Source organism: Pituophis catenifer, unplaced genomic scaffold, assembly GCF_029215685.1.
Source record: "Pituophis catenifer annectens isolate HBS135680 unplaced genomic scaffold, rPitCat1.0.hap2 SCAF_1, whole genome shotgun sequence".
In the NCBI taxonomy this organism is placed as follows: Eukaryota; Metazoa; Chordata; class Lepidosauria; order Squamata; family Colubridae; genus Pituophis; species Pituophis catenifer.
Genome location: NW_027256881.1, coordinates 179851734 through 179878873, shown reverse-complemented (window position 1 = coordinate 179878873; position 27140 = coordinate 179851734). Strand labels below are relative to the sequence as shown.

Genomic DNA, 27140 nt, shown 5'->3' with positions numbered 1-27140 from the left:
CTAGGACGCTGGCAGCAACCCGTATCAGCTATTAGGACCAGTCAATGGTATTTGTGTCACATCTTTAGATGTTCAGTTGACTGAGTTTCCTGTTTAATGAATAAAGTATATAATAATAATAGTATCACTTTCACTGGATAAAAAAGCAGTGAATACTAATAGCATGAACATGCAATTCCTTTATATTTTTCAAAGAATGTCCTTTTTAAGCCCACACTGGCCTGCAGGTATGCATCAAGAGACAATCAAAGCTCACAATTCTATTAACATTTTAATAGTTTAAGCCATAATTTTCTATTATGGCCCAGCTGCACCATAAATGTAAAAGGTTTGTGAAGATTGCATTAACTTTCCATCAAAATGTATTTAAATCGTAAAGCGAAAGCAAGTTTGTAATTGCTGTGTTCATGTCCTACAATCAACCTAGTTACCGAATTAAGTCATTTTTTAGGTTCTTACAATCTTTTCATTTATTATATTCATCACATTACTGCCTGTCTCACCTAAGATACATTAATTAAATAATAGACTAGGCTCAGGTAGTACACTAGGCTAGTGGTTCTCAACACAGACTCCCTTTAAATAGCTTTTGTGGCCACGGACCATGGCCGAGACCACCAAGACTTAATTCAATATTTAAATCATAACATTTCTTCAAGCCTTCGCGGATTGCCTGTGACATCGCTGCCCCCAGGAATCCACGGAACCACAGGCTGAGAACCACTACACTAGATCACAATGGCGATAGTGACGATAATTTTGTCTGTGAGAGCCACTTTGGTGTGGTGGTTAAGACACCAGGCTATAAACTCTAGTCCTGCCTTAGGTGTGAAACCAATTGGGTGACCTAGGCCAGTCACTCACTCTCAGCCTTAGGAAGAAAGCAATGGCAAGACACTTCTGAAAAACCTTGCCAAGAAAAGTGAAAGGGATTATTAGCCCAGGCAGTCAACAGGAATTAGGATTAACTACATAATTATTATTAACATTATATTCCTGGCCCCTGGAAGCCTACCATACTGAAATTGTTACAAGTTTCCGGAAGGCCGTGTGAGCAGGAACTCTTGTTGCCTGGGTGCTCTGCTTCCTATTTGCTACAGGAAATCATTAACACAGTGGGATACACGCACACGTAGTAGAAAAAAAGCTGGTTTGTATTTTAGGGAGGAATTAAATCCCCAGCATAGCTTGCAAATTAAAGCATATGTACTGTAAATAAAAATATGTCAACCATATTAAAAGCAAAGAGAAGTCCTGGCAATAAAAGTCTGGGGGAACATGTTTTTTTCAGGGCTGTTGAAAATCCACAGTAAAGATGATGCCACCTAAGGGAATTTCACATGTGAAGTAGCATTCCACATCACTCCTCTTCTCCTGTGGGATTCATGCTTAGCAAGTATTGAGCTACTGTACTGTAAGTAGGGAGATACTGTCTGTGGCATGCTGGGATGAAATCAGGAGGCATTGCTTCAGACTGATCATAAATGCATCATCTGAATAAATAAGATCACCAATTAATTAGTCAATATATTGTTAATCAATAATATTAATTGAATTACAGAAACAGCTTCAAGAATTAGCCAAATTTTATTAGCTCAGGTGGATGAGATATTTGGGAATTACAAAAGACAGAGAGCAAAGAAGGAAATGTAATTATGACTTTCTTTTGTGACAGTAGAAAAGAATTTAAGATTTTACTTCGGCATGTTATGTTAGAGTAACTGCAGTTAAAGTTGTTCTTCCTAAAATTCTTTTTCCCAAACATTTTCAATTCCTTTGCTTATTTGATTCTGCACATGGGAAAAAAAATCTTCATTCTTGGAAGAATTACGGTATATATTACAAATATGTAACTCAGATCAGATAAACCATATCATATATGCAAAAGTATGATGAAAGTTATACATACCAAATCCTAAATGTCATTTTATACTTTTTGCTTAATTAATACTATTTGGAAGATGAAATATGCTCAACAGATACAAGCTGAGTCAGCCTCCCCAATCTGTCAAGACAATACCGTTCCTCCCCAATATTCAGAAAACTTTGCTCTAGAAATTGGGGAAAAAAGTAGAAACAATGTCCAACCCTAACTGCTCCTTTCTTCTCCCATTCCAATCAATATATTGTGCAGAGGAATGAGGTTATTTTTCCCCTTGGGGAAAAAAAAAGCATCCTTTGGGAGATACAAGCTTAGTACATAGTAACATTCAATGCTGCAGAGGGCTCAAAAATAACCCTGTATTCCATTTAAGTGTAAAGTGTGACTCCTGATGAATCTCAGGTTTCACAGTCACCAGATGGAATAAAAATAGGCTGTTGAAAATGAAAGGCACATTGGACTAGCTGTAGATGCTCCCCACCCACTGTAGAAAAGGAATTATCCCATTTTTGTACTCTAACCAAGAAATATGCTTAGCTGGAAGATTCCATGTTATATACCCAGCTAGGATTAGACCAGTGGTGGGTTCCTCCTGGTTCGGCCCGGTTCCACGGAGCCGGTAGCGGTGACGATATGACATCACTGAACTGGTTCTCTTTGTTCGGGAGCTGGGCCCTCCTGCCCTCTCCGTTATTCTTACCTTTTATTTGGTCCCACCCCCAATCTATTGCTGCCTCTTGAGTCCCAGCTGATCGGCTAGAAGGAAAAAAACTGTTTAAATTCTTGCCGCGGGGCTTCAAAAGGCGGCCCTACAGCTGATCAGTGTTAAAAGGCAGTGTGGTGGTAGACTGGTGCCTGCAAAAATAAATGGGTAGACCGGTGCCTCCAAAAACAAATGAGTAGACCAGTGCCTCCAAAAACAAATGAGTAGACCGGTGCCTCCAAAAACAAATGGGTAGAGCGGTGCCTCCAAAAACAAATGAGTAGACTGGTACAGCTCTGCAAGCAGTTAAAAGCCTGGTAGACCAGTACCTCTGCTAAATCCTAAATAATTGTCACATGACCATCAAGCCACACCCACAAAATAAGCCACGCGCACAGAACCAGTAGTAAAACATTTTAGAACCCACCCCTGGATTAGACCTCTTGCTGCCATCCCCGGTGACTAGGAATAACTCTTAACATAATATCCACTTGCTGAAGGAGACTTCAATTGAATCATGTTGCATATAAAGCCTGCTGCAAGGAGGCATGGAGAATTAAGCAGAAGCCCTAGTTGTTCATTAAGTAGGGGTTAGTCCTAAATGCAGCAAAAATGGCTGTTTCTTGTGCAGTGGGATTGCAAGTTCTCCTGAAACAACAGACATGCAGGAATATCTCATAGGACAGAGATAGGAAGCGCAGTGGCTGACACCTATTTTCTCCATAAGCACAGCATTATGTACAAAGTAATAATTAGCCTTTTCTCAGTATTGACACCAATATCCAAACTGACATCATTACTTCATTCTTTCCCAAGTATTCCAGTACATCTATACGGATAAATTATTTTTCCTATATCCAATTTGAAATATGCCTGACTCCTCGATAGCTTATAAACAGAAAAAGAATACATATAAAGAGATCATGCTGACTAGGACTAAGCACCCAGTTGCAAACCAAATATAAAGGTTACCAAGGACAGCAAATTACTGTAGCTCTTTCAGTGCGGTTGTAACTTTGAATGATCAGTATATGAATGGTTGTACCTGTATTTACATCAGGCTGTGGTGCTAAATCTGGACAGAGAAAACTCTTTGAGAACTAATATAATGTGATTTGGGTGCTGGACTGACATGAGGGGGATGCTGCTTCAAATCAATCCTTGGCCATGGAAATATACTTACTGTGTGACTTTGGCTGATCAACCCTCTCAGCTCAGTTTAATTACCAGTGTTTTCATTATGGAGAAAAATAAGGAGGCTGGAGCCCTCTGCACAAGCTCTTGAATGAAACATGATGAAAATTTACAAAGAAATGTTATGAGCTGCCTGGTATCCTTCCATAAAATTTTCTTCTTTTTTTGGTTTCTCCCCTCTATCCTACATGTTTCTTCCTTTCCCTCCCTTATTTTACCATTATTTTCACTTTTCTTTGTATTTCTGTATTTTATATTTTGATAAATTAATAAAATGTTATTTTAAAAAACACTTTTTAAAGCAATGAGAAGCATACTCAACCCCCACCCCACTTTCTCCATGACCCAAAGTGCGAGTCTTTTACAAATGCTGCTGCTTGTTAAAGAGTTTTCAGTTGAAATGGAAACTTCTGCTGTCTCTAAAGGTGCACTTACACTGGTAAATATTAGCACCCAGTCACAAAGTCAAAGGCAAGAGGCCAAGGAATCCATGCAAAATGTTGCCCAGGACTTTAGAAAGGCCCAACTGGCACATCACAAAACTCCCTTCAAAGCAACTGCTCTTGGGTGTTGAAGAATAGGTACTTTGCTGAACATTACACAGATAATCAAGGAACAGTCGTAAAAAATTCAAGACTTTATTAAGTTTTGACCAGAAGAGGAAAAGGCATTTATATAGTGCAAGGCGCTATCAGAAAGAAATATGAACAGAGGTATGTATTATCACATCCAGCCTCTGCAGCTAACTCTCCAGTCCCTTAAGGATGATATTCAGAGAATGTCCATGAAGTCAGAAGAAATTTTCAAATCGGTTCTTGGAGGACCATGTTTCAAATTCAATCCATCAAATAAGTCCTCAAATAGATATCCAAGGTACAGTAATATACTAGTGAAAACTTTGGGGCTATCAGTAGGAAATGTCTTAACCAAGAGCAAGACTGACAATGTCCTGATTCCAGTTTCTCCTCATAAGTCAGCTGAAATGGAAGCCTCCACCTCCACTTCTCCCTCTCCCCCCCTCCCCCAATAACCATGGATTTCATCTTATCATCTCTTCTCAAAGGTAAATGTATTTATTTAATTAAAAATTCTTAAAACCATACATTTTATAGAATCGCGACTAGCCATCTGCAATAAACAGATTTCCAATTTAATTTGACATTTCTTCTCAAATGGTTTGGGAAGCTGAAAACGATAATGAACTGAAACACTTAAATATAGTTGCACAAAATAAGATTAACTGACATAAATACTATACTGAAATCCAATATGTTTTAAGTGGTTAATTTTTTTTGTACAGTTCATATATGTACATTAAAAAAGCTTTAAATACAAGGACAGCAATTTCAACCCTGAAGAAAGACAAGGCAATGAATTTTGCTGCATGCCACAAGAATACACATTTGACTGGCTCCAGAACATCCTTTCTACAAATAGCAGGCCACTTTCTGTTCATATATGAGATGTAGATCTAGCAAAATCCTCCCTAGAAGGAGAAGAGAAGAAATTTTATCAATTCATCATTACTAACCCCTAGGTCACTTCCCACACTGTCTGGAAAATCCCTAGAGTCTAATGGGAAAAGAAAGAAGGAATGGACAAACAACACCTCTTTAAAAGGCAGTGTTGAACTCACAAGAACTTTGGGGTCTAACCCATGATTTGACTAGCTATTAAACAACCCATTTTCTACATATGTAGTAAACAAGGTAGCTGTAGATTCCAGGGGAAGAGTTTTTGCTTTAACTGCCCTCTCACTCACTTTCATGCTCCAACATCTGAAATGGTTGATTGATATCTGTAGCAATATAGTTTGTTGTCTGCTCCACCACTCAGCAGCAGCTGTAACAGAGGGGGAGAGGATCAAATTATAATAAGACACTATTACAAACTAATTGTTTTTCCAATCAAAAGGGATAAAAATGAAAGGTACGAAAGTCCATGAAAAGTGTATTATTTAAATAATAAAAAATCACCGTGACTTTTGTTTCTCAATAATTTCCAAATAGCAGGAAATATTCTCCTAACAGCATTATCCCTAATATGGAAAAAAACATAGAAAAATGTTCTCATGTTTGATTATTATATTATCAGAGTAAGATCTTCAAAGCCATGAGAAAAAACAAAACAAAACAGCATCATGATTCAAAATGTAGTGAATCCCTGGAAAGTCTCTACTCCTGTACTTGAAAAAGAAGCATCTTTATATCCAATAATATTTATAATTGCGTAGTCATGTTCTGTTTCTTGTTCATGCAACTCCAGCTCAGTTTTGTATCATGATGTTGACTAGATTAACATGTTTTAACAAAATGCATCAATTTAATTTAATAAAAATAATTAACATAACATAGGAACCACTCAACTCCAAATTAACTCTGGGCCAGTTGTGAAATGTAAAATTTGTTACTACCGGTTCTATGGGCATGGCTTGGGTGGGCGTGGTAATATGACTGGGTGGGCATGGTCAACTTTAAAAAAAAACAAAACTTTTAAAAACATTTTTTCTACAACCTCTTCGGCAGGAGAGGTTGTAGAAAAAATGCTTGTAAAAGCCTCTGACGATCCCAGCTGAGCCGCGCGCTTATCAGAGGCTTTTTTTTTTTTACTTTTAAAAGCATTTTTTCAGCCGAAGAAGTTGTAGAAAAAAATGCTTTAAAAAAAAAACAAAAAACAGCCTCTGATGACTCAGCTGGGCATGGGGTGTGGGGGGGAGATTTTTGCTAACAGTTTTCTGAACTATCCGCCACCATCGCTACTGGATCGGGCGATTCGGTCCAAACCGGGAGCATTTCACCCCTGCTCTGGGCTGTGTACAGTACAGATATGAATGGTATGGTATGAGCTTTAATGTTTTTAATTTTTAAATGTTTTTTATTAGGATTTTAAATATATTGTGAGCCGCCCTGAGTCTTCGGAGAGGGGCAGCATATAAATTGAATTAAATTGAAATTGAAAAATTGAAATACAGAAAAGTATTGTACAGAGTACAATACAATGATTATAAAATAAATAAGAATAAAAAAAAAACAAGAACCAAAAGTGAGTCTAGATAACCACACCTCCACACAATCTGACAGGATCTCCCAATACCCTAAGCAAGGCCTGGAAGAATAGCCAGGTGTTTAAGGCTTTCCAGATGCCATCAGAATAGCAACCACACAGACAGGAGGAGGAACCTCACTGCAGAGAAGGCACACTTCCTGGTTCCCAGGAGATGACACTGATTAATTGAAAGGCCTCAGTATGCCAACTCTTTTATATTGAACCAGCCAGCCTGATACCATGGAAGACAGATAGGCTATGTAGGGCTTTATAGGTCATAACCAGCACCTTGAATTGGATCCAGATACATGCCAATAACCAATGCAACTGACAAAGCAGAAATGTTCCACATGCATACCAAAGCATGCCTATCACTATCTACACTGCTGCATTCTGGATCAGCTGGAGCTTCTAGGTATATTTAAGGACACCTTCGTGGAAACAGCAATGCAATCTAGGAATCAAGCCATGATGGTTTATTTAGTAAGTCTTGTTAAACAATCCCTTGTGTCATACTCAGTTCACATGAGGAGTGACTGTTTAACAAGACTTGCTAAGTAAACCATCATGGTTTGATTCCTAAATGTTAAACCGTAAACAGAAGGGCAGTTTTACTAAGCAAATAAATAAATAAATGCCTACATGAGTAACAGTAATTTGCAATGTAGAATGGCCACATTCGTATTACATTTAAGCAAAAATGAAACAAATCACATTATGCTCTTTTAATCAGGACATTCTGAACTAACCTTTGGTCTATCTAAAACTAAAGAGATGAGAATTCATGCATAGAGCCTACCCTATAAAGTAAAAATAATGTTATCTAATTGTCCTATAAACCCGACACTAAAAGGCTTAGCTTATTTTGTTAGAATGGGTGGTGAAGGGGCTGCAGCTGCTTGGGAATTTTGCAAAGGGATCTTTCTACAAAATTAGTTGAATCACAATGCAAAAAACAACAACAACAACAACAACAACAACAACAAACCCAACCCAACCTGGATATAAGAATGAGAAGGAAATAAATAATTTGGATTTGTTGAAACTCAGTTCGTTTACTATCTTTTTCCTCAGCCACTTTTTATTAACATAACTACCTCTGGGTTCAGTTGTTTTAGTTTTGAAGAAAAATGAATTCTAAATATTTATACGTCTAATAGCTTGGGATGAGATTGAGGAAGAGGACAGGGCCCTTGGGACCGCAAGCTCAATCATTTGTTTACGACATCCATGTCCCTCCTGGCTTGTCAAGGCCGCTAGGGAGGTGATATGCGATTGGATCCATGCAGCAGCGTCAGCCTCTTTGAGGGAAGGGGGGGTTCTGTCTGCCTTGAAAGAAGCCCAGTGCACTTCCTGCTGAAAAAGCTATTGCTGGATCCGACAGTGTGGAAAATTTCTATCCTGTCTTCAATTGTCCTTTTTAAGAAGTGGCTGGGCTACAGCTCCAGATGGCCCTTTTGGAAAAAAGATTATCCAGAGTTGGGATGGAGTGGTGCTGCCATCCTCATTCTCCCTAACCCCTCAGTGGCTTTTAGTTGGCCATGGTGTCCTTCTGGACCATCTGTAAGGATTGGGGGGGGGGGGGCAGCATGGTATGGCAGTGCTTCTCTCCCTTTCTTTGTGGGCAGTACTGTTCTAATCAACTGGGGTAGGAGGGGTTGAGACTGAAGCCCCTAACTTATGGAGTGTTTCAAGTCTTAACACTTTTACCTTTTCTGTTTAATATTAGCTACATGAGGCTCTGTGTGAGTCATCTATTGGTTTGGGGTTGACAACAATGCTGTCAAAATCTTGTTCAAGTGTCTGGTAGGTGTAAAAGTTTGAATGGAGAGGAACTGACTCAGGCTCAACCCTAACAAGACTGAGTGGCTTTAATATTTGAGCCCCCAATCCCAAAAATTTTCTGGGTGGGGTTACATATCCCCATTTGGGCCTTGTGGGCAATCTGAGTTTTTCTACACTCACAATTTATGCTCAAAGAACAAATGACAGCTGTGGCCAGGGAGGCCTTTGCACTGGTCATTCACACACTAATCACCGCACAGGATGACTACTGCAATGTGCTGTAGCCAGGGCTGCCCCAGAAAACCACTGGGAAGCCACAGCTGGTCCAAAATGGAGGATGTGAATGATGATGTGGATGCTGTGATATGCCCATATAACATTGCTGCTCCACAAGCTTCACTAGTGACCACTTACTTGGCTTTCAGATACCAGCTCCTTTAAAACCACCACGGTGTCCCATTTTTCTTGCCACAGTTGTTAAGTGAATCACTGTAGTTGTTAAGTTTGTAATACAGTTGTTAAATGAATCTGGTTTCCCCATTGCCTTTGCTTTGTCAAGGTGATCATATGACCCTGAGGCACTGCAACCATCATAAATATGAGTCAGTTGCCAAGCATCTGAATTTTGATCACATGACCACATGGATGCTGCAATGGTCATAAGTGTGAAAAATGGTCCTAAGTCACTTTTTTCAATGACGTTGTAACTTTAAATGGTTACTACATGAACTGTTGTAAGTCAAGGACTACCTGTGCAGACTTTCATGGTATCATTGTAATTTCAATCTTCCATAAAATTACTATTTAAAAAAAAAGGCTTTCATGGCATAGGACTTTGCTATTTGAGGAATTACCTACCTCTGACCCATCCTGTACAATCCTATAAAGCAGGGGTGTCAAACTGACGGCCTGTGGGCCCAATGCGTCACACACAGTCTACGCCCACCCCAGCTCCGCAAAGGGAAAAAACATCGCAAAACATCATGTGACGGAGCGAGTTTGACACCCATGCTATAAAATAAGTATGTTCTATGTCCCAACAATCAAACACTGTCATATGATGGGAGTCAGGAAGTTTGCTTTCTCTGTTATGGTAACTGCCTCTTATTTTTATAGAAGATTCCTGGGGTTTAGGTAATCTTAACCCTTTGAGGTAATCTTGGAGAATTTAAGAAGTTGCTTCATTCTAAAACAACAAATTGTCTTTATTCTCCCTAGTTTGGAGGCATTAAGAAAAACAGGAATGCCTTAAGTCTCTTGAAGACTTAAATCCTCCAACCACCAACTCCTAATAGATTGCAATGTCTGATCCAACCATCTGAGGTATTACGTTACTTGACTTTAAAAACAAGTGGAATCCTAGCCCTAAGAAAACTGACTCTTTATGCCTGGGCTATTTTCCCTTTTGTGGCATTTATACATATCCATGCATTCATGTAAGATTCATGTGAATTTACATATGCAATACTAACTTCTGTACCTTTTAACATTAACAGTAATTTCAATCAATTTTAAGTGTCCTTTTGTGAGTTTGGATAGTGGCTATAATACCTTCTCCTGAGAAGTAAGAAGTACCTATTTCCATAATTAAAGATTTTCAGTGCCCACACCTGATTCCTGCATGTCTCATACCTGTTCTGACATCTGTCTCTGTACACACACAAGTTTACACGTTCACGTGAACAGAAGATGCTGACAACAGTCCTGGAATATTTTATGTGATGCAGAGTTAAACATTAGCTCTGTTCTCTGTTTTCATCAGATTCTATACTTTCTTGAAATATCAATTCTTACCCCAGCTTCGGTCCACTCCACACAGAAAACTTTGTCTTCATGAGCCGCCAAGTCATAAAGAGGAGCTTTGCAACTGATGAGATATAGATTATTAAAGCCAGTTTTAGTGTTGTGTTGTTACTTAAGTGGGATAACTCTGATGGTTCTTTACTGAAACAAAGTTCCTTCTCAATCCATTTTGTCTCCAACTCCTCTTTCTCTATTTTCTTTTTCTTTAAATGTAAATCTACCAGAACACACATACTGTCCATCCATCTGAGATGAAACAAAAATCTTACTTAAGTTGATCTTGACTCCTGATCATGTTCATAAAGATACGCCATTTTCTTTTCTATGTTTTTCCCCCCCAATTTCCCATGTACCATGTAGCTTTTTCAAGACCAGGCATGATATGATAGCCTTGCAAGTGCTTCAGTACTAAATTCAAATTAAAAAAATATGTTGGGCTCTACAGTATTCACAAGTTAAAGTGATTATATCACTTTATTTATTTAATTTATACGCTGCCCATCTCACAGTCACCCGACTCCGAGTGGCTGACAACTTCATGTACTGTAAGTGCTTTCTGGTAGAGAATTTGAAGGCAAAATTTGCAAAATTCACTTGCATGTTCAGATCTAATGGCACACTAAGAGTATCTGTGAAGTAAGATTTATCAACCAATGAGTATATTTTAAAGCAAGAACTTCCAAAACCTTAAAGCTGCAGTTCTTTATTTTGCATGTCATACAGTAATCTGAAATCATATATAAAATACAACAAATGAGAACTTCAGATTTTATCTTACCTCCTAGTATCCCAGAGTTTGACAATGTTATCTAAAGAACCAGAGATAAGTTGCTGCTCATGAGTAGGAGACCATTTCACTGAAGTCACCCAGCCAGTATGTGAGGTGAGAGAAAGTAACACCAAAGAGCCATCTGAAACAAGACAGATTCAATAGCCATAAGGTACAATATGACACCTAATTTAGTTACTGAAAAGAAGCCAAGATAAATGTATATTTGACACAGAAGCTTGTAATGGTCTTTTTGGGGGAAAAAATGCCAAAAATATAAAAGCCTATACACCTTTGTAGGGTTCTGATTTTAGTTTGCTAAGGTAGACGTTGACAGGCAATTTGGTGTAGTGAAGCTGGACTATGGATGGAGAAAGCTGAATTCTAGTCCTGTCCGAGGCACTCAGCCAAGTGGTGACAGCCATTCTCTTTCAACTTGTAATGATATATGGGAAAGACCTTGGGAGAGGAGAGATACCGCCTAGCGGAATGTCAGAATTATTCTCTCTCACAGAATGCATAACTCCCTTGCTGGATAGGGGGAGGGGCAAGAGGTTTCGAAAGCCCTCCTTAGTTTCTTGAGCAGTAAAGGAGATGGCAGATTTGTATATTCAGACTTGCGTGGTTGTTGTATTATAGCCTTAGAGCAGGGGTATCAAACTGGATTTCTTTGAGGGCCAGATCAGCATTGTAGTTGTCCTGTGCGGGCTGGCTGGGGTGGTGGTGGTGGGGAGATGGGATGGATGCCTCCTGCAGCACCCTGCCGGCCAAAAAGGGGCACGGGGGAGCCCTGCGTGGCTCCTCCCGCAACCCATTTTGGTCGGCAGAGTGCTCCAGGAGGCCCTTCAGGCCGAAAATGTTTTGGCTGCCAGAGGCACCAAGGGCCGGTCCTTTGCTATTTCCAGGCCAGCCCTGCAGACCAGATTTAAGCACCCTGTGGATCTGGTTTGACACCTCTGCCTTAGAGTAAAGCAGAATTATCTCATCTGGTTGGTTTCCTGTCTGCTATTAGCCTCCCAAGTACACCAAACAGGAAAAAAAACCCAATGATGAGCTAAATCTACTTTATTTTAAGGCTACAGTAACAAAATCTTAAAGCCTGAAAGTACAAATCTCCTACAGTCTCATTTTATCACTTGAATAATTAGGGTGGATCTCTTTAAAGTTTCTTTCTCTGCCCATTACCGTATTTTTCAGAGTATAAGACACACCTTCCCCCCCAAAAGAGGGTGAATATTGGGTGCGTCTTATACACCGAATGTAGCCAAAAATGCGAGGCACGGAGGAGGTGATAGTCTATGGCAATCTCTGCAGCCTGAAACAGCTGATTGGGGGTATTCCAGGAGGCCAATCAACCCACCAATCAGTGCTGGTGCTGAATCAGGCAGAATAATGTGCTGAAGCTGACCTGGCTGTTTGCTATTTGCTGCAAGGACTGTCAGAGTTTGCAGCAGCAAGCAAAACACAAGCAGAGGAGAGGAGTTTCAGTTTCAGTTTTAGTTTCAGAGACCAGCACAGCATGCAGCTTTAGAACAATTGACTTAAGCCATGCCCAGATTCCTTGCTGTCTCTTTCCTTGTTGCTCACATAGCAAATACTGTTTCAGTTTCCAAACAGCCCTCAACTCCCTCTCACACTGACAGGATGTTATTCAGATGAATACCGATGGATGCTGGTAGGAAGAGGCAGATGTTTTAAAATTTATTTTCCTCCCCCAAAACGAAGGTGTGTATTATACTTCGGAGCGCCTTATACTCTGAAAAATACGATACTTAGTTCTGGGCGACTAATCCTTTTATCTAATCATTCCCTAGGCAGCATCCCTCTCCACCCCCTCAGCTCCCTTTTATTATGGTCATTCTCATGTTCCATTACATTACTGATATCAATCTTGCAAGTCTGGAGGTACAATTCTCCTACCATTTCTTTTACAGCCCAAGAAATTAGGGAGGGTCCCTTTTGAGCCTTTTGCTGTGCCCACTATCCAGCTGTGGGCTATGCCTTTTCTTATCTGACCATTCCCTAGGCAGCATCTTTTTTGCCTATTGCTCAAGATGTTTCCCACATACCATCACACAGCTCTATAAAGACATTGCACCAAACTATTTTCAAAAATGTTGCCAAGAAAATTTCAGGGACCCGTCAATAGTCACCAGTAGCCAACATTAACTCGAAGGTCCACACCACTGTCACTTCAAGGTAGTCCAGACAGGAAACCAAAATGTTAAGTAATAGTATTACCTTTATTGTAAGGCTACTGTAATAGAAACTTGCAGTGTGAAAGCACCTCTCCCCTCTCTTCTTTTACTTTCCAGAGAACTAGGACCCTTCTGAGATCATTACTCCGCTCCCTTCCTTCTTTGGACTCAAATTTTGCTTATTAGATGGTTGCCTAAGTTGCAGCTCTTTCTTCTATTTCCTAAAGTTATTCTTACAGCCAAGTAACTAACACAGGGTAGAGGACAGATGGCATCTCAGCTAGACAGAGAATGGTAGGGGAATAAATAATCCTAACACAGCCTTACCTGTGCTATTGGTGGCCACCTTTCCAGAGTTCAGCCACTCATGAGTTAAATAACTTCCTTCAAAATGTAAACTAGATTGTTAAACTAAAGTGTCATGATATTGATACGACTGTGGAAACAGGACACCTATTGGCCATCAGGAGAGATAGGGGAAACTGCCATATCAGCTTTACTAACATGGTATGACTAGCAGAAATGTTGCAAGGAATCAAGTAGAGATATTTCCCATCATCCCAACCCTGACTCTTTGATCTGGAGATGCTAGGATCTTCTGCATGTAAAGTATGTCCTCTATCACTGCGTTTGCAAGAAGGGGCCAAGAAGGCGAGACGTGGCCATTACTTTTCTGCCACATCAAGAATGCCACATTATTATTCAAGGAATAAAGCTTTATTAGAAAGCACATGAACTCTGTACAATGCTAAGTCAATTACTCAACTCAGTAAATGAGTGACTTAAACTTGAAAAATCAAGGCACTGAAAAAAATCTCATAAATATATATTCACTTCTACTCACCTTTGCTCCGAGGGTCCCATAACCGAATGTGTCTGTCAGTGCTCCCGGAGGCTATACGCCGACAAAGGGGTGAGTAGGCTATTGAATTAAACACTTTGTTTCCTGTCTACGATACAATACAAAAATGTGATAAGTAGCATTTTACAGAAATCCCCTTTTGGAAAAAAAATAAACAAATTAAATGCAGAGAAGTCATGTTAAAGTGGCATTTACCAAAGTGGATTTAAAGCTTCCAGTTTCAACATCCCAAATTTTAATGGTGTGGTCCCATGAAGCACTGCAGATTTCATCTGTATCTGACCAAAGTACGGAAGACACGGATTCTGTATGACCAGAGAGGGTTGCAACGGGAGTCTAGACATGAGGAATAAAGACCAATTAAAAAATGGGTAACACTGGGTTTCTTAAAAATGGAAAACTCTGATTATCAATTAAAAACTAGACTGAGGAAGTGAACTAGAGCGTCCCAGTAGAAGACAATGGCAAAAAACTTCCATAATGTTGCCAAGTAACATGGAATTTTCTAAGAGCTTGAGAGAGATGTTGCTTTAGAAAGCATTAGCAGAACATATTGGTATATGAGCAGCTGAGTAGAACCTTGGCACGTCTTAGTTGTAGTTACATTCCTTGGGAGTTCAGTTATTGAAGTGAATTGTGAATAGAGCATGTCATGTGAAATACTGGCAAACAAAACTGAACTTTTGATAAAAAGCTCTTTGGGAAGTATTAAGATAATAGACAGCTACAGCAAATTTCATTTTGAAGTAAAGGTCGGTGGTGGTGGGGCATCACTATCAGTCATCAACCCTGACAACTGCCCACATGAAAGACTGTCAGGCCAAGTCTGACTCCACTCATTCCTTTCTTACTCTTGTTAGTCCCAGCTGCTCAGTTTTTTGCTTTTTCCTTGGTCTGTTTACTACATCCTCCATTTCTGCTTCATCCTCTTCATCAGCAGGCACTGAAATGAAAATGAGATAAGACAAAAACAGGGAGGTCAATAATCACACACTCATAATCTCAAATAAACATAAATAGCCTAAATTAGCTATAAGTTATTTTTTATCTCTTGGATTTCAACACATTTTCAAAGCTCATTGCAAGAAATGGAAGGAGAGAAGCGATCTGGATCTTTTCTTGGATGTTGTTGAGCAGGCATTCTGTCTGTCTGTCCATGTCTGTCTACCTACCCACCCTATTTTCCCCAAAATAAGACATTCCCTGATAATAAACCCAATCAGGCTTTTGAGCACATGGCAATAAGGCCAAGCGCTTATTTCAGGGTTCAAAAAAATATAAGACAGGGTCTTATTTTCGGGGAAACACGGTACCTATTATCATTTTCTTATGCACTGTTCTCAACTTTATGGAATGTAAAGGATAATTCAAATCTTGAAAAAGACCAACTTGTTTTGCCCAGAAATGTTCTATCTCTTGATATCTTCAGTCTAACCAGATAATAAAAAAAATATTTAGTCATAAAATTCACCTTGCTAACAACCTTCGTGGAATGAAAAAGTCTAGTCTTCATTTCTTTATTGTACAAATGAGATTAAACGGGATGGAACGAAAGTTGAATTCCATTTATTCAGTCTTCTCAGCATGAAATTGGCTTATCATATGCTTTACAAGATGTGCCATTTATATATATATATATATATGCCTGTTTCATACTTTGCAGCTATAGAGTCAAAAGTAGCACCCTATGTGTAGTAATCTACAATTTTGCACTAAAATGCTACATTTGGAATTGTCTGTAGATAACAAACGCAGCATTTTTGCACGATGGAAGTACATTCACAACTGTTAGGAAGATGTGTATGCTGAAGGGGTGACTTGTGGGAAAAAAGAATTCTTGTATCTAAAATATTTCTCTTACCTGCAGACCATATCTTCAGCATTTTATCCCAGGAGCCACTGCAAAACTAATAAAAAGCACAACATTTGAATAAAAAGATAAATATCTGATTTGATCTGATTCCAGCCTAAATTAATATGCTTGTGTTCAAACCAGATTTGCACTGAATCCAAGGAAAGTGCTCATTATCAGCTCTCCCCACTTGTCCAACCTGCCCTGGTAGAGTTGCAGCAGCAGCAGCAGCAGCAGAGAAGCTGAAGTTCCAATTACTTCCAGACATTGTCCATCAGTGGCAGAAAAATATTCTCAGTGATTCCAAAAACACTGAATATATAGAAACCTCCAGGATCTTCATGGTCTTAAAATGTAAAATCTCTGCTGCCACTATGTTCCCCAACACTGCTGCCCCCATTATTTCACTAATCCAACTCCAACTCAGATTAAGAGACTTTAGTGTCATCAACAAATAACAATGCAATTCATACATGATGATAGGAATCCCTAGAAATTTAAGGATGAAAGAAATGGAGGACATAAAACCAGCATATGTTATTTGTTCGATATATATATCCCTCCTTTCCCCTACCTGAACCTACACCCATCTAGTCCTAATCCATCAGTTTTTGCAAACTTTAAACATCTGTATTTCATTAAAAACTCAGAAGCAAATGCATTTAAAGCTCTTGGCAATTATAACTGATGTTATTTAAAAACAATTAGAGAGCCAATGCAAATCATCATCTTACAAGACTTGTGATGGAATGTTACCTAGATTCCCAGGAGGGTAGGAGTACATTCCAGAAGAGCAAGAGACAATGTAGTTTAGATAGCTTGTGTGAGAGAAAGAGGATGCAGATGAGTCCTCCCTAATAGTTCCCGGGATGTATGATTTATGGTGCAAGTAGTCTGCTTTAGTTTGGCATGATTTCTGTCTGTAAGTGAGGAGCAATAAAGAAATGTGCTCACAAGAATCACAATCTGTCTTTTTTAGTTTTCAGAGCCTGACAAGGCCATGTTATGAGGTTTTAATCTGAATGTTCAAAAGAACTGCAGTAGTACTTACAGTACAACACATCTGTCTACTTTTTAGAACACGAGAGCAGAGGAGGAAGGCATATAACTTACTTTGGTCCTTGAGCTATCCACAGCTACTGATTCTACGCTTCCTGCGTGTCCCCTGCAGCTATGAAGAGCTCTCACTTTGTTCCTTTCCACGTTCCATTCCCAGAGCAAGATAGTCTGGTCCATAGAGGCACTGAGCAGCAAGCATGACAAGCTGTCTGAAGAATACAGGCAATAATAGAAATAAATGTATACTGAGCATTTCCCAAACCAATCTTCTAATTTCACTCTAGCTCAGAATAGGATAAAAAAGCAAAACTGTACAGCAAAACCATAATCAGATTTAGGGTATTTAAAATGGGACACTCCACTACACCTAAAGGAAATATAATACATACATTTTAAGGAATATGAAGATCAGTGGCAATCCATAAGTAGTGATTACTATTGTATGAACCAATAATCCTATATAAGTATTATCTGTCTGAAAAAGTAATAGGAATATATGGGATTCTGAGAAACATTTGACCTGCCTGTTAGGTCATACAGCTCCTCTTAGCCCTTGAAGGACAAGCCCTTAGGAGAGAGATTGCCTATGTTTCTAAAGGTGAAATCTAGATGTTGCTTTAAAATCTGGTTGCTTTTTATTTTACTTTTCAGTAAACTTACGGAATCCAGCTACTATATTCCTCTGCATCTTGCTGAAATACCAACATGGATCAATGTTGCATAAACTTATACTACTAAGAACACAACACTTTCTGATGCTGTAAATTACAGGTACAGCCCCATTGCCATATCCACATCTATGTCAGAAGCATAGCTGAAGGATAAAAGCCAGTCAAACATCCTCTTTTATACTAAAGCTGGGTCATAACTGGGTCCTTTTCACTAAATCTAGAGTAAAAATAAAGCCACATTTTTAAGCATTTTAAAATAGCATGTAGCTCCGCCTTAAATAACGTAAACGCTTCCCCCCTTTCCCCAGTTTCATGAATTGTCTCTCAAAACAGGAGAGGCCAGGAGAAACGTCATGACGTCAGGTAAGCAGAAGTCTGAAGCCTCTTGCACTATTGTTCCTGCATGTAAACAACACCAGGACAAAGGTAACACAGCCCAGTCAAATCTGTGAAAGATGTGAATGCTGCAGATCTTTTTTCCAAAAAAATCCTTAACAAATGTGAAAGAATTTTTTAAAAAAACAACTGAAGATTTAACAACAAAGAAACAGTCATCACCTAGTGGAAATCAAAACAGCAACAAAACCCCCCTGAGCTGACTGTAATAAAAGTCTATCACAAGATTTTTGACAAAATCTGTTTTCCCCTACAGATAATGAATTTTACTTACCTTTTTTAACCCAAGCTACATCTTTTACCACATCTACATGCCCAGCAAGAGTCATGATAGGTTTGCCTTCTACTGACCAAATCCGGGAAGTCTGATCATAGGAACCAGTCAAGATCCTATGGAAGTCAGAAGTAAAGAACATTTTTGAAGGTGTGCACAGGAGTTTTGCCTATAAAAATTTCAATTATACCTACTACAAAGAACTTTCAGATTCTATACAAAGCCGTATTTTTGTAAATGTACTGCCAAGATGTGACTGGTAATGAGTTATAAACACTGTGCATAGTTCAAAGCAACCACCATTCCATTTTTTTCTAGAAAAATATAGCTATTCCCCAATAATTCTTATTGTCCATATAGCCCTATAGCAATCATTACAGTTTACATGTGAATGCCATGTCAAGGTGTTTATGAGGTTCAAACACCTTTTGCACTGTTTAGAAATTCCATATTTCTGATTTGTTACCAAAAACAATTTAAGGCAGGCAAGAACTTGGCTATTACAAGTAAATCTGAAAATTTACTACCAACTCCACCCATACCTATTCATTTTCCCATTAATTTATGTAAAAAAAAGAAAAACATGGCAAAAAAAGCAATCATCTTTTATTTTGCCAATCATTCTGTGAGAAAAAAAGCCACTAACATAACATGCATGCCTAATGTATCCACTCAATTTAAAACTACAGTACAGTCATTTTTGGGATTTGTCTGAAAAGAATGGAAGGAGCTTATTGTAATTTAAGCTTTCTACCCTTACTTTTAAGGCCTCAACTTTTTCTACGATACCAGTGGTATATCTGGAAAAACAATTTTAACCTTATTGGTGATGCCATTTAATTTCACTGCTTCATTTTTTTTTTATTTTAATGACCTGGTAATCTCTTGCATCAGAGTGGAGTCGGGGCAACTAAACGGAGTTCAAGCATTTATTGGCCGGATGCCCTTCCTGATGCCTACATGGAGTTCACAGCTGTGTCCAGAGAGAGAAATATCTGCTGCTATCTAGGATCAAATTCACAGCTGAGAGCTCTACCTCTAGGCCACCGCACTGCTCAATTTCACTGTTATTTCTAAATAGCAATGAAATGTCTAAATAATAGAAATTTTCTTATGTTGCCTTGCTATATTAGCGTAGAATAAACTCTCATTGAATGCATCACTTACCTAAAACCCCGATGTAGGGAAAGAAGATGGATTATAAGAATTTCTGAAAGAAGCAATAGTCCCTCAGAGAAATTAAACTGAAAACTGATTTAAAAAACTTTTGGCAAAGGACAATGACAATACTAATATAGCTAATAAGAGCATCTCATTCCTAAACTATTGATATACAGAAGAGAGAAAGGGACAAGGAAAAATGGATAATTAGAAATCAAAAAGAGCCGAAAGCTAATTTAAAAATATCTTACCATTCTTCTGTAGCTTCAATGGAACTGATCCAGTCATCATGTAGCATGCATTCTTCAGGCTGGGGTGCTGTATACTTCTCTACATATTCAATTTCTACTACATCTTCCTGTACGCGGAAGAAAGAAAGAAAAATCAACTACTGTACTATAAAACAAAATCTAGGAGATGAGGGATTAAGCCTATAATCCCACTTCCTAGGAATGGAAAACATGTTGCTGTATTAACTAAATCCCATCAATCCTAATCAACATGGCCAATGCTTAGGAATGCTGGGACCTTTTATCATCATAATCTAGAAAACGACAAGTTCCCCAGCCTTGTCATTTACTGTCCCTTGCCACGGTTCAATGGAACCAAGGGAACATACTTCCAAATCAACATGCCACTGCCCATTCGCTCATCCATTGCATTTGAATTCTAGAACCTGTCAATTCCATGGTGGACATTGCTGAGTTAGAATCAGAATAGTAATATAAAGTTTCTAGTGGTCAAAAATACAGTTAAATATATAACCTTAAAAAAAGTAACTTCGTTTTGTGGCGAAGGTTGTTGAGAGTGTGGTGGCACCACAACTGCCCGGGCACCTGGATGAAGCTATCTATCTAGACCCTATCTAGGTCATTCACTTTTCATTACAGTGATTTTGAGTTTGGGAAAAGTTGAACAAATGTTGTTTGTATCCAGTTTTGTCTTCCATCATCATAACAGGTACAAGGGAATAGATCTGATTTTTTTCCCCTTCCTTCCAAATATGCTCCAGATAGTTGGGGGACACTTTTGTATAGGTCCGGATGATCCTAAGTATGGGCAGGTAGGAACTCTGCTGCTAGACATGTTCAATCTATTCACATGAGACTGAGTCTTACCCTTTCAAAATAAAATACACACAGTCTTTCCTTAAAAATGGTAATAGGCACTGGAACAGTATCCAGTTACTACTGTTAAGCAAAAACTCATTTTAGACTTCCTGTTGGCTTCCCCATTGACTTTGCTTGTGGAAAACCAGCAGGGAAGATTGCAAGTTACAATCACATGACCATGGAATACTGAGCTGGTTGCCAAGTGGCTGGAACACAACCACATGATTGCGGGGATACTGTGGACAACTGTAACTTTGGGGACCAACTGTAAGTACCACTAATTCAATGCCATCACAACCTCAAGCAGTCACTGAATGAGATGTCAATAACTGAGGATCACCTGTAGTGTTTTAGTCTTATACCTGTATAATAATAATAATAATAATAATAATAATAATAATAATAATAATAATTATTATTATTATTATTATTATTATTTTATTTCTATACCACCCTTCTCCCTTCAGGGCGGTGTACAGCCAATTTAAAAACACAAGACACAACAATGATTAAAAATTAAAATAATTGGACTTCCTGTTTGCTGCTGGCCGCCGTCAGACGTTCCTTTGGGATCGTCAGCTTCCACTGCCTGTCAGAGCCGCCTTCACAACGGAACGGCGGCTCGAAAAAACTCCGTTTCCATGAGGAAACGGAGATAGAGCCGGCAGGGGTGGGTAGAACTCTCTGCAGAGTCCCAAAAGTTTTTCTTTTTCTTTTGGGACAGAGCGGATGAGATGCCCCATATCCCCAGCCGTCGCTCCGGGCTTTGGGAGACCTCTGCTAATGCAGAGCCAGGCGTCAAGAGCAAGCCTGTGAATCTAACAGATTACTTAAAGAAAATGTGAGCTGGATCTGTAATACTGAACCGCAAGTATTTTACTTATCTTTTAAAAATAAAAAATAACTTAAGAGAAAAGAGGAAAGGAAAGGAGGGGAAAAAAGTTTTTTAAAATGGCGCTTGCAGCAGCTGGAGAAGAGGCAGAAAGGAAAAGTCCTTCCGTTTTCTATTATTACAATGTAGCGGAATAAATACCACTGGCTACATTTGTAGACAAAACCTCGCTCCTGTGTTTTTCTTTCTTTTTTTGGAGACTTGATATTGTTGTTGACTGGAAAGAAGTCTTTTTTCTTGTTTTTTTTTCTTTTTTTTTCTTTTTAACAAAGCCTGCCTGGGCGGAAACATGGCACTGAGACTTACAAAGTCAGATAAACAAGAAGGGGGGGGGGAATTCCCTCACCCACAATTTAAAGGAACAAGTTTTAACTCTTCAGTCTCAGAAACCTGATTTTAATATAATAGAATTTCTCTTAGAGGAGATTGAAAGAAGGGATGAGATTGTGAATCAGCATCTTGAAGAATTTAAGCAGGAAATTAAAGAACTGGTAAAATCTAAGTTTGACTTTTTGGAGCAAAAAATTTTAAAAGTGGTTAATGGTTTTTCAGAATTTATAATACAGTTGGATACAAATACTAATTTACTAGAGTCTAAAATGGATGAAATTCAAGATAAATTGGACAATAGAATTCAAAAAATTGAAAATGATTTGATAAACATTCAGGATAATAGCTCAGAAGAAAAACCTAAAATGGATGCTGACCAAAAGTCTGGTAATGTAGAAAATCTGCAACAGAGGATTGAAAAAGAGGTTCTAATGGTTCAACATAATTTTACAGAATATGCGATAAGACTGAGAGGTTTGCAGGAAAATAATAGAGATGATTTAAGGAAAATATCTTCTGAAATTCTAGCTGGGATTTTAAAGGTTCAACCTGACGAAGTGTTTTGTAGGATTGACAGAGTTTTCAGAATAAATTCCTGGATTGCTAAGCAAAGGCAACTGCCTAGAGATGTGGTGATTTATTTTACGGACAAGGAAATTAGGAATAATATTGTGCAAAATTCCTTTAATTCTAATTTGCAATTGTATGGAAGAAAAATATGGATCTACAAGGAACTCCCACCTAAGATATTAGCAGAAAGGAAGAAATTTGGTTTTCTGGTGTCTGAGTTAAAAAAGAGAAATATCTCATATAGGTGGAATGCCCCAGTTGGTATTATACTGAGACATCAAGGAGAAAGATATCAGTTAGATACTATTGAAAGAGCGGAAGAATTTTATCAAAATAGGTTGAACATGAATTTAACATCTTCAGGAATGATACAGGATAAGCAGAAGGAGCTGGAAATAAAGGGAAAATATCGAATTACAGAGACTGTACCAGATAAATTGCCTTTGGATTTACCGGACACCCCAGCTGGATTATCTACAAATTTGAGAGAAGTGCCATCTGATTTTAATGTGATGACTTATCAAGGCAAGCATGGAAACCAATTAGGGGATATACAAGGGATAAAAAAGAAACATGAGACACCAAAACAAAATCAACACGACCAATCTACAAAGCAGAATGAAAACCGACCAGTTGACACACAATCTGTAGAAAGGAAACCAGGATGGAAGTCAAACCCACAAAAAGAAAACAAAAAAAGAAATAGGTTGTATAAAAATAGAAATTTCTAACCCAAGCAACAGTGAAGCCAGTGACTTTAAAATATGAATAATTATGTGAAAACATAGAGGAGGCGACATATTGGTCAATATCATCCTGAGGATAGTGGCAGATCTCTGCATTGCCGTAATTTTGGGACGTGGAAAGAGCCTCAAACTGATGGATTTGAATTATCTACTTTGAAATTTCTTTTTGTGTTGATAAATATATTATAATTATCTTGAATCATAAGGCAAGAGAATCATGCTGGGGCATGCAGAAGATCCGGTTGTTACCCACTACGATGATGGAAATCAATAATCCTGATGAAACCCACAATTATTATTATATGGAATATAATTATAATGTCACTCGGGTGGTTGTTTTTACTTTTATACATATAAGAAGATATTTATTACTGATGGGGGCAGATATGATTGAAGATCTTGAATAAACTGTTGCATCAGTAAGCTATGTTACCCTATTATGGATGTTGGTTTTAACAATCCAGCGGAAAGACCTCAAAGAAGATATTATATGGACTATAAATTTAAAGTTATTGTCTTTTCTTTTTTTTTATTTAGATATAATGGAATATATATATATATATATTTAAGTAGTGTGGGCAGTGAATTAAAGATATTAAGAATTGTTGTGTATGGTAAATTTGCAGGACAGTGGGTGAATAAGCTAACTACAGACTGATTAGTTTAAGAAAAGGGATTTTTAAGTGATATATTTAGGGGAGTGGAGGAAATGGATAGAGTGGAATAAATGTTAAATTAGATTTTAAGGGGAGGCCGCTTTGAAATGTTATAGTAATATATATAGAAGATTAAATATTAAAGTAGGATTTATCGTATAGTTTTAAAGTGGAAGGTGGTTTTGAATTGTTGTAATAATATATAGATATAAAACACTATTATGTTAAATTAGAAGTTATTTTATAATAGTTATAGTATAATGTTTTTTTTTTTTTTTTTTTTTTGTTCTCTTCTTTTCTGAAACGTATGGATAAAGGGGGATGTTATGATATTTATAATATTTTTAGTAAGTAAAGGTCAGTATTTTGAGGAGGGAGTAAGTAATCTGTTATGAATTAGGGGTTTTTACGAAGAAGTCACAGGGGGGGATGGGTGGGGAGGGGGGGGTTAGGGAGGGGGAGGGAGAGGGGGGGGAAAAAGGGGGAAAAAATTTGTATTTGAAAACTTTTTCAATAAAAAAAAAAAAAAAATTAAAATAATTAAATAGATTTGGCCGATTTAAAACCCCAAAAATTTAAAATACCCCAATTTAAAATTATTATGTTGATAGCCCGGCCTGGCGGAACAACAGGGTCTTCAATGCGCAGCGAAACACCCCGAGGTTGGAGATCTTACGTATTTCCAGGGGCAGTTCATTCCACAGGGCTGGGGCTCCCACAGAGAAGGCCCTCCCCCTGGGTGTCACCAGCTGACATAACTTGGCTGATGGCACCCTGAGGGGACCCTCTCTGTGGGAGCGGACTGGTCGGTGGGAGGCTATTGGTGGCAGAAGACGGTCTCGAAGGTACCTGGGTCCTATGCCATGGAGTGCTTTAAAGGTGGTAACCAACACCTTGAATCGCACCCGGAAGACCACTGGGAGCCAGTGCAGCTCGCGCAGGAGGGGTGTCACGCGGGCACAACGAGTTGCGCCCATAACCACCCGCGCGGCCGCATTCCGGACCAGTTGGAGCCTCCGAGTGCTCTTCAAGGGGAGCCCCATGTAGAGAGCATTACAATAGTCCAGCCGGGAGATGACAAGGGCATGAGTGACCGTGCGCAAGGCGTCCCGGTCCAGAAAGGGCTGCAACTGGCGGATCAGGCGAACCTGATAAAAGGCCCCCCTGGCCACGGCCGTCATATGCTCTTCTAAAGACAGCCGTGCGTCCAGGAGGACACCCAGATTGCGAGCCCTCTCTGTGGGGGGCAAAGATTCACCCCCAATAGTCAGCGATGGCACCTGCTGACTATATTGGGACGCCGGCAGCCACAGCCACTCGGTCTTGGACGGGTTGAGTCTGAGCCTGTTCCTCCCCATCCAGACCCGCACGGCCTCCAGGCAGCGAGACATCACATCAAGGGCATCGTTGGGGTGGTCTGGGGTGGAGATGTACAGCTGAGTATCATCAGCGTACAGATGACACTTCACCCCAAAACCACGGATGATCTCACCCAGCGGCTTCACATAAATGTTGAACAGAAGGGGCGAGAGGACCGACCCTTGTGGCACTCCCCATGCGAGACGCCTCGAGGTCGACCTCTGCCCCCCTGCCAACACGAACTGCGAGCGGTCGGAGAGGAAGGAGGAGAACCACCGCAGAACGGTGCCCCCTATTCCTAACCCTCTCAACCGCCGCAGCATGATACCATGGTCGATGGTATCAAAAGCCGCTGAGAGATCTAATAGGACTAGGACAGAGGAGCAACCCCTGTCCCGAGCCCTCCAGAGATCATCCACCAACGCGACCAATGCCGTTTCTGTGCTGTGCCCCTGCCTGAAGCCCGACTGGCACGGGTCTAGATAGATAGCTTCATCCAGGTGCCCGGGCAGTTGTCGTGCCACCACACTCTCAACAACCTTCGCCACAAAACGAAGGTTGGAGACCGGACGGTAGTTAGCTAATTCAGCCGGGTCCAGGGAAGGCTTCTTGAGGAGGGGCCTCACCACCGCCTCTTTCAAGGCGGCGGAAAAGGCACCCTCACTCAGAGAAGCAGTTATAATCCCCTGGAGCCAGCCTTGTGTAACCTCCCGGGAGGCCAGTACCAACCAGGAGGGACACGGGTCCAATAAACATGTGGCGGCACTAATCCTACCCAGAACCCTGTCCACATCCTCGGGAGCCACAGGATCAAACTCCTCCCAGATAATATTCTCAAGACCTGCCCTTGTCTCCTCCCCTGGACTCATCCAATCGGAGTCCAAGCCATCTCGAATCCGAGCGACTTTATCATGCAGGAATTGCACAAAATCCTCAGCGCGGCCCTGCAAGGGATCTTCCCGCACTCCCCTCCGAAGAAGGGAGTGGGTCACCCTAAACAGGGCGGCTGGGCGGTTCTCTGCAGATGTGATAAGAGCGGAGAAATGGTTAGATTTCGCCGCTTTTATCGCCACTAGGTAGGTTTTGATATAAGACCTCACCTGTGTCCGGTCGGAATCGGATTGACTAGTCCTCCGAATGCTCTCTAGGCGTCTTTTCCGACGCTTCAACTCTCTCAGCAACTCAAGAGAACCAAGGAGCCAATTGAGATCGGCATCGGGTCAGAGGCCGCAAAGGCACGACGCGGTCCAAAGCTCCGGTGGCCGCACTCTCCCAGGCGGCCACCAGCTCTTCAGTCGAGTCGTGTGCCAGAGTCTCAGGAAACGGCCCAAGCTCCGTCAGGAACCTTTCGGGGTCCATCAGGGGCCTGGGACGGAACCATTTGGTCGGTTCCGTCTCCCTGCGGCGGGGGAAAGCGGTAGGAAAGTCTAAGTGAAGGAGCAAATGATCTGTCCATGACAAGCATTTGATGTCTAGGTCCCCTCTACCAAGATCATTCAACCACTGACCAGAGACAAAAATCAGGTCCAGAGTGTGTCCCCCTATGTGAGTTGGGCCTTGAACTAACTGGGTCAGGTCCATGGCCGTCAAGGAAGCCATGAACTCCCGAGCCACCTCTGATGCCTCACCCGCAGACGGAAGGTTGAAATCCCCCATGACAATAAGTCTGGGGGTGTCAACCGCCACCCCGGCAATGACGTCGAGTAGCTCGGGCAGGGTCATTGCCACGTGGCAGGGAGCCAGGTACGCAGTCAGCAAACCCATCTGCACCCCACGGCCCCACTTCACAAAGAGAAACAGTGGTCCGGCTATCTGAGGAAC

General features: G+C 40.1%; 1 protein-coding gene across 1 annotated transcript in view; it reads right to left on the bottom strand.

Annotated features, from left to right (window-relative positions):
- Positions 1-4443: 4443 nt before the first annotated feature.
- The window catches only part of WDR12 (WD repeat domain 12), a 28707-nt gene continuing 6010 nt past the window's right edge, over positions 4444-27140 (bottom strand). The window contains exons 4-14 of the mRNA XM_070956808.1: positions 19906-20012; positions 18494-18609; positions 17207-17361; positions 16103-16148; positions 15093-15184; positions 14437-14577; positions 14224-14329; positions 11191-11323; positions 10404-10476; positions 5542-5621; positions 4444-5265 (exon numbers count right to left, since the gene is read on the bottom strand). Coding sequence (XP_070812909.1) covers positions 5544-5621; positions 10404-10476; positions 11191-11323; positions 14224-14329; positions 14437-14577; positions 15093-15184; positions 16103-16148; positions 17207-17361; positions 18494-18609; positions 19906-20012 — 1047 coding nt within the window. The 3' untranslated portion in view covers positions 4444-5265; positions 5542-5543. The remainder of the gene's footprint in view (positions 5266-5541; positions 5622-10403; positions 10477-11190; positions 11324-14223; positions 14330-14436; positions 14578-15092; positions 15185-16102; positions 16149-17206; positions 17362-18493; positions 18610-19905; positions 20013-27140) is intronic.